General features: G+C 43.1%; 1 protein-coding gene across 2 annotated transcripts in view; it reads left to right on the top strand.

Annotated features, from left to right (window-relative positions):
* ACYP2 (acylphosphatase 2) overlaps positions 1–14949 on the top strand; it is a 182931-nt gene extending 167982 nt beyond the window's left edge. For both annotated transcript variants that reach the window (XM_033939916.1, XM_033939917.1), the window contains one exon: positions 14182–14949. In XM_033939916.1, coding sequence (XP_033795807.1) covers positions 14182–14296 — 115 coding nt within the window. In that variant the 3' untranslated portion in view covers positions 14297–14949. The remainder of the gene's footprint in view (positions 1–14181) is intronic.
* The last annotated feature ends 267 nt before the right edge of the window (positions 14950–15216 follow it).

Genomic DNA, 15216 nt, shown 5'->3' with positions numbered 1-15216 from the left:
GATGTTCTTTAGATATTAGTCATTGCGTTCCGCTGTCCTGCTGGGGCGATGGGTGAAGGGAGGCATGGAGGGGGGATTAAGGATAATTTGTTGTTGCAGGGGTTTAGCTTGTTATATATTCTAGAACAAGGGAATGTTTACACTTTGTAATGTTGTACATGTGTGTTCCTCTTGGTTGTTTGTATTTTCTATTGAGAGTGCTATTGGTGGTGTGTTGTACATTGTACTTTATTTTAAAAAACCCCAATAAAAACCTTAAAGTTTTTTTTAAAAAAATTAACACCAACAAATTACATAATTAGACTGATATATCAACATTAAGATTGTCAAACAACCCTGCCTTTACATTACATTAGAGATTTCTATTCCGCCATTACGTTTCTGTTCAAGGCAGATTACATAAGATTTATTAATGGAGGTTACAATGGAAGAACAATTGTCATTTCTAGAGTTGTAAGCAGTAAGGTCGTTTGTCAAGTGGTAAAAAGTGGTGTAGAGTAGGTAGATATATATGAATGGAGGGTGACAAAGGAAGATCATTTGTCATTTCTCAGGTTGTATAGAGAAGGTCTGTGCCGGGAGGGAGGAGTGCTATTGTAAGTGAAGTTAGGGCTGTTTCAGGAATTTCTTGAAGAGTATAGTTTTTATTTCTTTTCTGAATATCTTATAGTTTGGGGTGGTTATCAGAAGGTTGGAGATCTGGTTATCTAGTTTTGCGGCTTGAGTGGCTAGGAGGCCATCGTATAATTTTGTCCGTTTTACTTCTTTGATCGGGGGGGGTGAAAGGGGAGTGCGTTTTTCTATGTCTGGTTGAGGATGCTTGGATGAGTCGGTTGTTCAGGTAGGATGGGCTGTCTACGTTTAGAGTTTTAAATAACATGCAGTATAATTTAAATAATATTCTTTCTTGGATTGGTGGCCAGTGTGAGTTGATGTAAGCTTCTATGATATGGTCATGTTTCCCAAAAGGATCAATTCAATGAGCATAACATGCAATAACATAACATCACATCATACCTATAAACTGTGTAACCATAAGTTCAACGCGGTTAACAAAAGATTAATAATCGTGTTTTAAAGCAAACTTTTGTGCTGCTTCATGAATGGGTGTATGAGTTCCAGGGGATGTGTTTGGTCAGCATGTGCATATTTCCAAGTTTATTAAAATCTTACTATCCTGCACCATGGGCAGTTTACAATCTGAAAGCCAATAATACAAATAATAAACACTTTCAAACAAATCAAATATACACGTTATAAAATATGCTCAAATGCACCCAAAATGAACCCAGATATTAACCCAAATCGAAGAGTAGATGTAAATTTAGTCACTTACTCCCTTTCCCCCCCCCCTCTTTATCAAGCTGCGCTAGAGGTTTTTAGCGCAGGCCAGTGAAATAAGTGCTCCGACGCTCATAGGAATTCTGTGAGCATCGAAACATTTACTATGCTGGATCACACTAAAAACCTCTAGTTTAGCTTGATGAAAGGGGCCCTTAGTTTCCAGGAAGTGAATGTTATTTGATTAGGACAAATATAAGCCTAAGTTCCCTTTATAAAATAAGTGTAAGTTTTGCCGATTTCTGACACACAGGGTAGATTCCAGTTACAAAGTCTAGTAACACATGTTTAGGCAAATTAAGTCACAAATTATCTGTGCAGATGAGTTTGAAACTTGTCCTCTATAGGACCTTTACTAAAAATATCTTTTGATTTCTCTCAAAATGTTCCATGACACTATAGCTATTTACAGAAGCTCTGTTCCACTGTGCAAAAGACTGACATAGTTTCTTGCTCAGCTTAGACCTCGCTTACATAGCTTGCCACCGCTGACATGATTATTGTATGAATTTTCGAATAATATGATCGGTGTCTGTTAATAACTAGACAGGTCAATGCTAAGTTGGCTGGTTTAATAAATGTTGTTTTAATGCTAATGCACTCAGGTTTATATTTCCCAAGGCTACTGTGATTTTTGGAAAACAGAGCCAGGTCATTCTGTTATAAACAAAGCCTGTGTGACATAAAGTACTTAGCATACTACTTCATCATTAAAAGGGGAGGAGTTATCAATATGTGCTATTGTTAAGTTGGCTTATTTCCCTGGAGTCCAATTATTTTAGCACAGGTTCTCATTGCTTAAACAACTCACTTAGCAGTAGCCCACATTGATAACTTTCCTGATGACTAAAATAAAGGTGCATTATTATCTGAAACTCTTTATTGCAAAATTCTTTTGTATTATGTACCATTTCCTTTTTAAATAAGAACTTCACTTTCCAAAACTCTTGAGTTAGAAAAGTTTCCATTTAAAAGTTATTCACAAACCTATGACCGTATGAAAAAGCAGTCTTTGTTCAATGTACTCCCAGGATGCAGATAAAATGCCCGATTTGGCCACATTTCACCAGAGATGTCTACACCAGGGTCAAAACAACTGAATTAATACACACAGGGGCAAACAGTGAAAATGACTGTGCATTGCTGCAAAATGAACTTAAACCTGCAATTCACAGCAAAAGAAGAATGTTGTCCAAAACTGTCTTGCTGCACCATGACAATGTACGCCTTCAAACAGCAGCAGCAACAACAGCTTGGGTTTGAGTGTCTTCCACCTCCTCCTTATAGCCCGGATCTGGCGCCTAGCAATTGTCATCTCTTTGGTTCACTGAAGGGGACGCTGCGAGGTCGCAGATTCACCTCTGATGAAGAAAAGGAAGTGGTGCTTACCTGGCTTCAGGAGCAGCTGAAACAACTTTTCTGCAGGAATGCAGAAGCTACGGTTGAACAGTACAATAAATGTGTCGTCTTGCATGGGGACTGTGTGGAAAAGTGATTTGTTCAATTGTTCACATTCACTTCTATAAAAGCTGTTAGATGTATTTTGCCTTATATAGATATATATTTTGCCTTTGATTTTAAGCTCTGGTTACCATGTGTTTTTGTAGTGTTGAGTTCCATGAGATGGTTTATCTAGTTATTTCATCGTGTTTTAAAGTTTTGGTTTCTACTTTTTGGGACACTGCAGACACCATATTTCATTTAACTGAGATGATTTTCTGTGGTTTTGGTTTCAGATGGTTTTAAGAGGTTCCTCGGCCTCTTTCCTTTTTTTAGGACTTTCAATTTTCTTCCATGGTTGGGGAATGAATCAATGATATTAGTGGAATGCATGGTATTGAAATCAATGGTTTCCACCACAATTTTAATGTTTTTAAAGTTATTTTTTGAGATTTAAAGGTGAATATTTATGGTGATTTGACAAGTTATGGATTAATATAAACTTCTCAGGAAAATGTTTTATGGGTTTGCTTTATTTTTCTAATACAGTACTACTTTCCCTCATATTGGGAATGCCACCATGGACTTTTTAAATGTTATAAAACCTACTTTTAAGCTTTGTGGTTTGTTATTACATCCTTTGCAGCTCTGATACTTACATCCTTAAGTTTCCCTCTTTTAGATCAAAGATTTTATGTCTTTCTTGAAATTTTTAGGGTTAGAAGGAAAAGTGTGTCTTTTTGCAGATGTCACAAAGATTTGCAACAGAGTAGATATGCTGGAGGGAATAGAAAACATTAAAAGAGATCTGTGAATGTTGGAAGAATGGGCTAATGTCTGACAGTTAAAATTTAATGCAAAGAAGTGCACAGTGATTCACTTGGGGAGTAAAAATTCAAAGGAGCTGTATATGCTTTGGGTTGAGAAGCTAATTTGCATGGACAGGGAGAGGGACCTTGGTATGATAATGTCTGAAGATCTCAGTGTGACAAAAACAGTGGCCATAGCCAGAAGGATGCTGGGCTGCATAGATAGAGGAATCACCAGCAGAAAAAGAGAAGTGTTGATGCCCCTCTACAAGTCATTGAGGCCCCACATGGTATATTGTGTTCAGTTCTGGAGCCTGAACCTTGTTAAGGATGTAAGAAGACCTGAAGTGGTCCAGAGGAAGGTAACAAAAATGATATCGGGATTGCGCCAAGAGACATATGAAAAGATTCTTGAATACCTGAATACGTATACCATGGAGGAAAGAAGAGATATACACTTCTCCCTCGTCATTCGCGGGGGATATGGGCAGAGCCGGACCACGAATGCTGAAAAACCACGATTATCTGGCTCTGACCCACCTCCACCTCCCTGCCGCCTTCCCGGCCTTACCTGGTGGTCTAGAGGGCTTTCGGGGCAGGAGCGATCTTCCTACGCTCCTGCCCTGTGCAGATCGCCATCAGGAAATGGCTGTAGGGAGTTCCCGACGTATTCTCGAGAGACTTCGGGAACTCCCAGCAGCCATTTCCTCATGGCGATCTGCACGGGGCAGGAGCGTAGGAAGATTGCTCTTGCCCCGAAAGCCCTCTAAGACCACCACGTAAGGCCGGGAAGGCGGCAGGGAGGAAAAAAAGATGGATTTTTTTTACATGAAGACTGTTTTTTTTATTTTCCCCTTCCCCAGAAAAAAAATCGCGATTATATGAAACCACGAGTGTAGGAACCGCGAATGGGGAGGGGGAAGTGTAGGTGTAAATTGTCAATTATCAGCAATGATTAGGCCAATTAATCAATTAAGTTGAACACATAGCTTCATGCACCAATGTGTGCTTACTATATTACTATGCATGGGATTAATTAAAAGTTACGTGCACAACTCAGTGAGATTCTGTAAAAAATAGTGCTTGAATGTGAAAAGGAGGCGTGTTCAGTCACAATTTAGTCACACTGTTTTATAATACACCTAATGCATACATAACTCAGGCACAGGCATTTAGGTCAGCTGAAACACAGGCCTGCACCTGAGTCAGTGTATCGCAAACTGTGTGCCACGAGACTTCAGAATCCCCCATCGGTAAAGTGACAGGTTCAGGGTTGCGGCCAGAGGGCCTCCGCACATGTTCCATCGTCGACGTGACGATGTCACACATGAACGTGATGTCATCACATTGACATCCACAGACTTCTGGATGCCTTCCGGCTGTGTCACCGGGTTTAGTGTGCTGCGGTGCCAAAAAGTTTGTGGGACACTGACCTAAGTTATGTGTTCCAGTCAATGCTGATTTTTTTTAGTCACCATATGTAGATATGGCTCTTAATGTGTAAGTGCTTGTCCTGCTCCTGCCCCTGCCCCGGCCCCGCCCTGCTCCTCTTGCAGGTATTCACTACAGAATTTAGGCACTAATATTATAGAACAACTCCCAAGTGTTTAACTGCAGTTAGTGCTAATTATTGGCAATTAATTCCAATAATCACCGATGATTGGTTTTTAATTTCAGTTTGCACCTAATTAGGCAATTAACTCATGCATTTAACTGGCATTAGTCTATAACCTGTCGTGCACACAATTTTATGCACTTAAGTACAAAAACGTACGTGCAAGATTTTAGAATGAGAGTGTTAGATTCATTGTCTTCATGTCACGATTGTTATGCATTTGATTAAATTTATAAACAATGTCAATCACACAAATGACTTTTAAGTTAAGTTTTTACTTTCATCAAAGATTATTTTACAAGAAGGGAATTGGAGTATATACTTTAGCACCCTATATTGATGGAAACTTAGAGGTTTGGCCAGCATCTCACGTGGAGTTCTTTATTCACATGCATAAAAGTCAAGAATTTATGATATTTTCAGGCATTTTTCAGAATGCGAGTTGTTTCTTTGGTAAAAGATAATATAATTTAAACAGTGTTTGATTTGGCTTACCGTATATACTCGAATATAAGTTGAGATTTTGGGGCCCTAAAATGGGGGTCCTGGCTTATATTTAGGTCAGTGCCTACTCGGCCCCCTCCCAGACCTGTTGCACGCCTCCACCAGACCTGCCATAAGGCCTGGTGGTCCAGCGGTGGGCCGGGACAGGAAGGATCCCTCCCATCTGCTGTTCCGGCTGATTCTATAAACTTTTACTTCCCTCCCACCTCCCCTGCACACCTTTCAATTCCCTGGTGGTCCAGTGGTGGACTAGGACAGGAGGGATCCCACCTGCTTCCCAAGAACTCGCAGCAGCCATTCGCTAGCAGCTCTGCATGGGGTAGGAGCATGGGAAGACTGCTCCTGCTCCGGTTCACCGCTGGACCACTAGATATTTTAAAGGTACATGGGGGAGGTGGGAGGGAGGTAAAAGTTGTAACGGCTGGGATAGGAGGCAGGAGGGATCCCTTCTGTCCTAGCCCACTGCTGGACCACCAGGTCTTATGTCAAGCCCAGTGGAGGCCTGCAAGGCATCAGGAGGGTGGGGAGACAAGGTAGGGAGGAAGGGGGGACAGGGTGCAGAGTCTGGAAGGGCAGGAAGGGAGGAGGGGACAGTGTACAGAGTCTGGCAGGGAGGGAGAGGGCTGGATGCAGAGCCTGGCAGGGAGGGATGTGGGACAAAACCCGCAGTCACCGGCAGGAAGGTGTTCAACCCTTCCTGCTGGTATCCCCACCCCCGACAATCATGACAGGAGAGTGCCCAACCCCTCCTGCCCAACAGAGCCCACCCCCCCAAAGATCACCGGCATAGGGCACCCAACCCCTCCTGCTGGACCCCTTCTGGATCCTCGAACCATCCGGCCAGCAGGCCCGTCTCTGTTGAAATCAGGTGGGCCTGCCCCACCCCTGCTCAACCCACAGGATCCTAGGGCCTGATTGGCCCAGGTGCCTAAGGCCCCTCCTGCTATAAGAGGGGCCTTAGGCGCTTGGGCCAATCAGGCCCTAGGATCTTGTGGGTTGGCAGGGGTGGGACGGGCCCACCTCATTTGGACAGAGGCGGGCCTGCTGGCTGGATGGTGCGAAGACCCATCCAGCCAACTTGCAGGTAAGCCTGAGGGGCCCGTTCGAGGTTGGGGGTTTCGTTGGGAGGGTCTGTCAGGAGAGGTTGGGCACCCTTCTGCCAGCAATCTTCAGGGGGGGCCGTTGGGGGGGTCCGGGGAGGGGGGTTGGGGCATTTTGTTTGGGGAGATTGTTGGGGGGGTCCAGCAGGAGGAATTGTGTACCCTCCTGCCAGTGATCTTCGGGGGGGCAGGATCTGTCGGCAGGAGGGGTTGGGCACCCTCCTGCCACGATCATCGGGGGAGGAGGGGAGACTGTCGGCCGTAGCCAAGGCCGCTACACTAATCGCAGCAAGGAGATCACTTGCTGTGATTTACGTATAGCGGCGGCGTCTAAACAAACCCGATTCTGTAACCGGCATCTGCAACATGGACGTCGGTTACAGAATCGGGTTTGATTTCTTTATGAGTATTATACTGTTATGTCAGAGACAGATAGGGATTTGTTATTGTGGCCAACAAAAGGATCACAAGGTGCGTACAGAGCCCCCACTACATCAATGATAGAGTCATTTCCATCCACATCAAAGGGAAATCTCAGAATGTGACCATCATTCAAGTCTATGCACCAGCAGCAAACGCGTTGAAGCAGGACATTGAGGACTTCTATGCCCAGGTCCAAAGTGCATTCGATAGAACCCCAAGAAAGGACATCATCTACATTATGAGCAACTTCAGTGCCAAAGTTGGAGAATGAGAGGATTCAGGAGAGGTTGGCAGGCATGGCCTAGGGAGAGGAATGAAGCTGGGGACCACCTTTAACAGTTCTGCTAAGAGAGCAAGCTTAGAATCGCCAATACCTTCTTCACCCAGCTGAAGCGGTGCCTCTACACCTGGACATCCCCAAATGGGCAGCATCATAACCAAATTGACTACATCATCTGCCAGTAAAAATGGAAGGGATCAATTTTCTCTGCAAAAACACTACCAGGTGCAGCCTGTGACTCTGATCACTCCTTGTAGCTAAACTCGGGGTCAGACTATGCAAGATCAAGCATCCAGATATGCAGAGGAAGTCTGATGTCAGTAAGATCCCTGTGCAGTATGCAATCGAAGTGAGTAACAGGTTCAACCTGCTCAGGCAGGAAGGAGGGGGCCCAGACAAATTGTGGGCAGAGGTCAAAGGAATCATCACTAAAACTGTTCAAAAGCATGTGCCATAAAAGAAGCCAGTATGTGATAAAAACTGGTTAACTGCAACCACCCTCCAAATCACTAGTAAAAGGAGAGAGGCAAAGGCTAAGGGCAGGTTGAATGAGGTGGGCGACTCAATGCTGATTTTCAAAGAGCAGCCAGGAAAGACAAGAACAACTTCCTGAATGCTCAAAGCATGAACCTCAAAGAAGCCTATAAGAAGGGCCACACCAGGGAATTATTCACCATAGTGAAACAAATAAAAAAGCCTTAGCACACCAATCAACCATCAAAGACTGTGATGGGAATGAAATTAGCGACCAGCAGGACATCAAACAGAGATAGAAAGAATACACAGAGGAATTATACATCCTCACCAGCATGAACTACCCTAAAGAGCTTGGGGGTCATGAGGAAGCAGAAACAGACCTATTGAAAAGTGAAGTGGATTGGGCACTGAGGCAGCTGCCAAACAACAAAGCACCTGGCATTGATGGAATCCCTGCAGAGCTGCTCAAACCAGTCCCAAGATCCATACTGACCGCACTATGCCAGAAGATCTGGAGGACCTGCATATTGCCAAAGGACTGGTAAAGATCAGTTTTTATCCCACTGCTGAAAAAAAGCTACACCAGGGCCTGTGCCAACTACAGAACAATCGCCCTGATCCCCCACACCACAAGGTGTTTCTAAAGATCATCCAGAGACACTTGGGCAACATTCATGATGCCCAAGCTGGATTCTGTAAGGGCAAAGGGACCCTTGATCACATCACAAACTTGAGGTAGATCATAGAAAAGGTGAGGAAGTATCAGAAGAAGCTCCACCTGTGCTTCATTGTTTATACCAAGGCGTTTGACTGTGTTGAGCACTACAAGCTTTGGGAAGCACTGAGTAAGATAGGAGTGCCAGCACACCTGATCAGGTTAATCAGATCGCTCTACTAAGATCAAGAAGCTACAATGCGAACCAGGTACTGAGATACAGGTTCTTGGGAACTGGTTGGGCCACTATTGGAAACAAGATACTGGGCTTGATGGACCTTCGGTCTGTCCTAGTATGGAAATTCTTATGTTCTTAATGGTTCAAGATCAAAAAGGGTACATGACAAGGATGCATCCTCTTCTTTTCAACCTCTATGCAGAAGTAATCATGAGGAAGCTGGACTTAGATGATTCAAATGTTGGGGTGAAAACAAGTGGAAGAACCATCAGCAATCTGAGATAAGCAGATGATACTACCCTGGTGGCAGAGAGTGAGAAGGACCTCAAGAAGTTGATCCTGAAGCTGAAACGAGAAAATGGGACTTTACCTGAACATCAAGAAGATCAAAATCATGACTACTGCCAACAAGAAAGTCCACATAAAGATCAACAATAAAGAAATAGAAGTGATTGACAACTTCATTTTCCTTGGATCCCTCATTAATCACAGTTGCTGTTCGACAGCAGAAATCAAGCTTCGATTAGCACTGGGGTGTGCAGCCTTGATGAGTATGGACAAATATGGAAGTGCAAGGACGTCTCAATCACCATCAAACAAAGACTGATCACTGCCATTGTGCTCACAGTCGGACATATGGCTGTGAGATATGGACACTCACAAAAGCAGATAGAAGAAAAATCAACACCTTCAGGCTGTGATGCTGGAGAAGACTTCTACAAATCCCATGGACAGCTAGGATCACCAACAAAGATGTTCTTGATCATATAAACCCAGAGTTGTCCCTGGAAGGCAAGATTACCAGACAGAAACTGATCTATTTTGGACATGTGATAGCTAATTCACTAGAAAAAGAGGGGCTACTTGGAATGGTCAGTGGTAAAAGGATCCCCGTATATAAGAACATAAGAACATAAGAAGTTGCCTCCGCTGAGGCAGACCCTAGGTCCATCCTGCTCAGCGGTCCGCTCCCGCGGCGGCCCATCAGGCCCATTTCCTGAGCAATGGTCTATACCTATCTATACCCCTCAATCCCTTTTTCTTCTAGGAATCTATCCAAACCTTCTTTGAAACCATTTAATGTTTTCTTGTCTACAACAGCCTCTGGAAGCGCGTTCCACGTATCCACCACCCTCTGAGTGAAAAAGAACTTCCTAGCGTTTGTTCTAAACCTGCCCCCTTTCAATTTCTCCGAGTGCCCCCTTGTACTTGTGGCGCCCCTTAATTTGAAAAATCTGTCCCTGTCTACTTTTTCTATGCCCTTCAGGATCTTGAAGGTTTCTATCATGTCTCCTCTAAGTCTTCGCTTCTCCAGGGAGAAAAGTCCCAACTGCTTGAATCTTTCGGTATATGGAAGTTTTTCCATTCCCTTTATCAGTCTAGTTGCTCTTCTTTGTACTCCCTCAAGTACCGCCATGTCTTTCTTGAGGTACGGCGACCAGTACTGGACGCAGTACTTCAGGTGCGGCCGCACCATTGCACGATATAGCGGCATGATGACTTCTTTCGTCCTGGTTGTAATACCCTTCTTAATGATACCCAACATTCTGTTTGCTTTCCTTGAGGCCGTGGCGCATTGTGCTGATGCCTTCAGTGTTTCATCTACCATCACTCCCAGGTCTCTCTCCAGGTTGCTGACCCCTAGTGATGTTCCCCCCATTTTGTATGTGAACATCGGGTTCTTTTTCCCCACGTGCATGACCTTGCATTTCCCCACGTTGAAGCTCATCTGCCATTTTTCGGCCCACTTTTCCAGCTGTGTTAGATCCTTTTGAAGATCTTCGCAGTCTTCCCTGGTTTGAGCCCTGCTGCATAGTTTGGTGTCATCTACAAATTTAATGACCTCACACTTGATTCCCGCCTCTAGGTCGTTTATGTAGATATTGAACAGGAGCAGTCCCAGCACCGACCCCTGTGGAACTCCGCTCGTGACCCCTTTCCAGTCTGAGTAGTGGCCCTTTACGCCAACCCTCTGCTTCCTGTTTGCCAGCCAGACCTTGATCCATCGGTGGACCTCCCCTTGTACCCCGTGGTTCCATATCTTTTTAAGCAGTCTCTCGTGTGGCACCTTGTCGAAGGCTTTTTGGAAGTCAAGGTAAATGATGTCTATAGATTCCCCTTTATCCACCTGACTGCTCACCCCCTCAAAGAAGTACAATAAGTTAGTGAGGCATGACCTACCCTTGCAGAAGCCGTGTTGACTCGGTTTTAGCTGCCCATTTTTTTCGATGTGCTCACAGATGCTGTCTTTGATCAGTGCCTCCATCATCTTTCCCGGGACTGAGGTCAGGCTTACCGGCCTGTAGTTTCCCGGGTCTCCTCTTGCGCCCTTCTTGAAGATGGGCGTGACATTTGCTATTTTCCAATCCTCCGGGATCTCACCGGTTTTTAAGGATAGGTTGCATATCTGTCGAAATGGCTCCGCTATTTCGTTTTTTAGCTCCTTGAGTACCCTTGGGTGAATGCCGTCCGGACCTGGCGATTTGTCGTTCTTTAGTCTGTCAATCTGCTTAAGTACATCCTACATACTACTGGGCAATGTTTTAAATATAAGTGTGTCCCAAAGGAGCAATACTAATTATAGGAAACAAAAGGGAACACTAATGGGAAGTGAAAATCCGTTAAACTGACAGAAGGTGCTCAGAACCTGCTGCAGTGAAAACTTCAGTAACCCTTTATTTTTCATTCAAGTCAAGTTAAGTAATATTTTACTCTTCTAACTTTGAAGATACAGTATAAGCAACTTAATATACATTTTTTGATGCCTATATATACACATTTTTTGATGCCTATATATACACATAACAAAAATACTTTTCACTGATTAAAGAAAAAAGGTGCGATGATAGACTTATGAAACCGCATTTAGGGGCTTGTCCCCGTTTGTGAGCTTCCTACCATCTGGTTCTGAGCACCTTCTGTCAGTTTAACTGATTTTCATTTTCCATTTGTGTTCCCTTTTGTTTCCTATAATGAGTGGTAAAAGGAAGCAGGAGAGACCAAAGGCCCGTTGGCTGGATACCATAAAAAATGAACATGGGAATGAACATCAGGCAGTTGAAAGAAGCTGTGGAAATCAGAGAAGCATGACGAGGACTGGCCTACAGAGTATCCAAGGGTCAGATATAACTGAATGGATAGTAGTAGTATTATACTGTAAATAGTGACATAGTAAATGTTAGCAGATAAAAAACTACACGATCCATCCAATCTGCTCAACAAGGTGCCCAGAGTTGTATCTGGTTCTCTGCGCAGGTTCCACTTCTTCATGATTAAATATTGACATCATAAATAAGGCAGTTGGCAACGTGCCTCATCAATCTCATAGGGAAAGTTATATGATGCGATTTTGGAACATACAGTTGCTTTCAACCCTAAAATTGTCTTCCCCTCCTCCATCGTTGACTAGCATGATCTATTAACTAATATCAACTTTATGATTCTACCCATCCCCCATTCATATAGATACATAGCACCTGCAATCTTAGAATTGAGAGAGATTAAGGGCTCTTTTACAAAGCTGCAGTAGCGGTTTTAGTGCACGCACTGGATTAGCGCGCGCTATAGCGCGCACTAGCCAAAAATCTACTGCCTGCTCAAAAGGAGGCAATAGTGGCTAGCATGCGCGGCAGTTTAGCGCACGCTATTCTGTGCGGCGTTGTAAAAGGAGCCCTAAGAATGTGCATATCATATCACAATCTCTTCCTTCTAGTTTTGGGGCACAAATCGTATAGGTCTGCCCAGTACCAGTTTTATTTTCCAACTAATGTGAAGAAATACAAGCTATTTCTTTTTCATCTAACATCAAGCATCCCATGTATTAAACAATATTAGAAGTAGTCATTTGGATTGTAGCACAATTATAGACTAAATTTCTTTCTTAAAATTCATTGCTCCACAATGTAAACCAAGAGAGATGCTCATAATATTAATAGAAGGCTATATGTGGTCTAGAAAATTTGGGCACAATACGTTGTGAGTTTTTTGACTTGATGCAGACTTCTCTTATGATACGTATAATACAGTCAAACCTCGGTTTGCGAGTAATGCGGTTTGCAAGTGTTTTGCAAGATGAGCAAAACATTTGCAAAATTTGTGACTCACAAAATGAGCATTGACTTGCAAAACGAGCAGTCAAATACCTTTTTCCCGCTGGGAGTGCGTCCTTGTTGCGAGGTGACCGGATCTGAGGAAGGTACTGGTGAGCGCGCCTTCCTCTGGGGATGGGACGGTGCATGCGTTCGCTCGAGGCGGGGCTATTTCTCTGCAGCTCGCGCACCTGGTTAGAACTCCTGTACTTTGCACATTTGGAGCTCCAGGATGTGGGGTCAGCACGTGCATACAGGTTCGGCCAGTGTTGATGGTGTTTACATGGATGGTGCATGCGTACAGGTCCGGTGGTGTTTACGTTTCTGCAGGGTGTACATTGGGACCCTGAGGAGCCTGGGAAAGAATGGCGAATACCGCCTGCGGATTCACCGCTTCTGCTCCACACAGTGCCACGCCTGCTTCTGCAGCAGTACTGAACCCAGCTCCGGAAGCAACGGTGGCTGCTAAGACAGGAGCAACAGTACCGGGGAGCCACCCAGGCTGCAGTTCTTTTCCTCTTCCTCCTCTGGCGGTTCGGCTTCTTTCTCCTTTTTATTTTATTCAGGTATGTTAGTTTTTGGTTATTTTATTCTGTACATTAGTTTTGGGGTTGTGGGACGAATCATCTGGGCTTCCATTATTTCCTATGGGGAAATAAGCTTTGATATACGAGTGCTTTGGATTGCGAGCATGCTTCTGGAACAAATTATGCTCGCAAACCAAGGTACCACTGTATATGCAATTTTATCTCAGTAGTTTAGTACATGTCGTGATTTACGCCTGTATTAATATGCCAAAATGATCGCACATTGGTTATATCAGGCCCTTAGCAACAGATTGAGTGCTTATAGTTTAACTTCTTTTGAAAACAGGATCTACTAATGTATTGTTTCTTTTTTTAAAAAAATAGTTTTTTTTAATTAAAAGCTGTGGTAGCAAAAAAAACCCAGCAATAGCAAGTGTTACAAGATCAACGATATACATACAGAGATCATCAATACAGATCAAAATATCAGACCAGAGATATGATGCCTGGGCACTCCAGACGAGCACTCTAATGTATTGTTTCTATTCAGTCCATGCACAGGATTTGTTAGATCCGTATTTAATTTAGTATAAATAAGTAAGTATTTTTTTCAGGGTAAGCTAGTCTAAATTTTATAATCAGTATATAATGTTTTTTCATATCTCTAATTCTTTCTCTTTTCAGGATGGACTGGTTGAGCAAAGTTGGCAGTCCTAGTTCTCGGATTGATCAAATACAGTTCTCCAATGAGAAAGAAATCGATAAACTTGAATTCAAAGAATTTGTCACCAAATATTGAAGAAAATGTGGAAGACTAAGCACAAAATTAGAGTCTCAGCTGCACAGTAATTAATCATCTCATGCCTCATTAAGTACTTTCTCAGCCTGACTAGAGTTGCTGGAAGAGGGGAAGCTTTCGTATTTCTTATACACTTTAAATAAAACAAAATTAGCCTACTGTTGCATTAAATATTAAATGAGGGTAATTCCATAACTGTTTGCTTCCAGTTAGGTCCTCCGATTCCATGTGATTCTATAATGACATCTGGACATCTAGGTGTCATAAAATACTAAATAAACTCAGTATCGGAAGACCTAGCCTGTATATACTGGCATTTGCACAAGCTTTAGACCCGCAAGTATCTAAATGCGGCAGGGCCATATAACTTATATTGTTCTGTAAGTTATTTAATAATAATAATAATAACAGCTTATATACCGCAATACATAAGTAGAAGCCCTGCCCATGTACTGCACACATTTTTACCCATTTTGTGCTGGTTCCTTTTGCTTATTTTTAAATATGATTTAATTTTTTTATATAGTTTGATTTGAATTGAACTGTGTTTTGTTACAATTTTGTGCCTCTGACGCAGCCTTGGGTGAAACATGGCCACATCAGGCATTTTATTGTCATTTTATTTAATTAAAGTTCTTCAGGTTTTATGTTCACCTGGTCTGCCCTTTGTATCACAGATCGCCTGCCTCTTTTACGCTTCTTTGTTCATCTACCCACTTTGTAGTTACACACTATAGCACGTAACACATGCCCTTATAGAATAGTGCTTAGGGCATTTTATGCTTAATAGCTCACACACAAGGGGTGCACAACTACTGACACTTAGTTTTAGAATTGCCCTTGTTATGCTTTAAGCAGGTAATTTTATAAAGATTTTCACACTTACGTCAGTGCTTATAAAACACCAACCAGCATAAAAA

This window comes from Geotrypetes seraphini, chromosome 3 (assembly GCF_902459505.1).
Source record: "Geotrypetes seraphini chromosome 3, aGeoSer1.1, whole genome shotgun sequence".
Taxonomy (NCBI): domain Eukaryota; kingdom Metazoa; phylum Chordata; class Amphibia; order Gymnophiona; family Dermophiidae; genus Geotrypetes; species Geotrypetes seraphini.
This window is presented reverse-complemented; position numbering and strand designations above follow the sequence as displayed.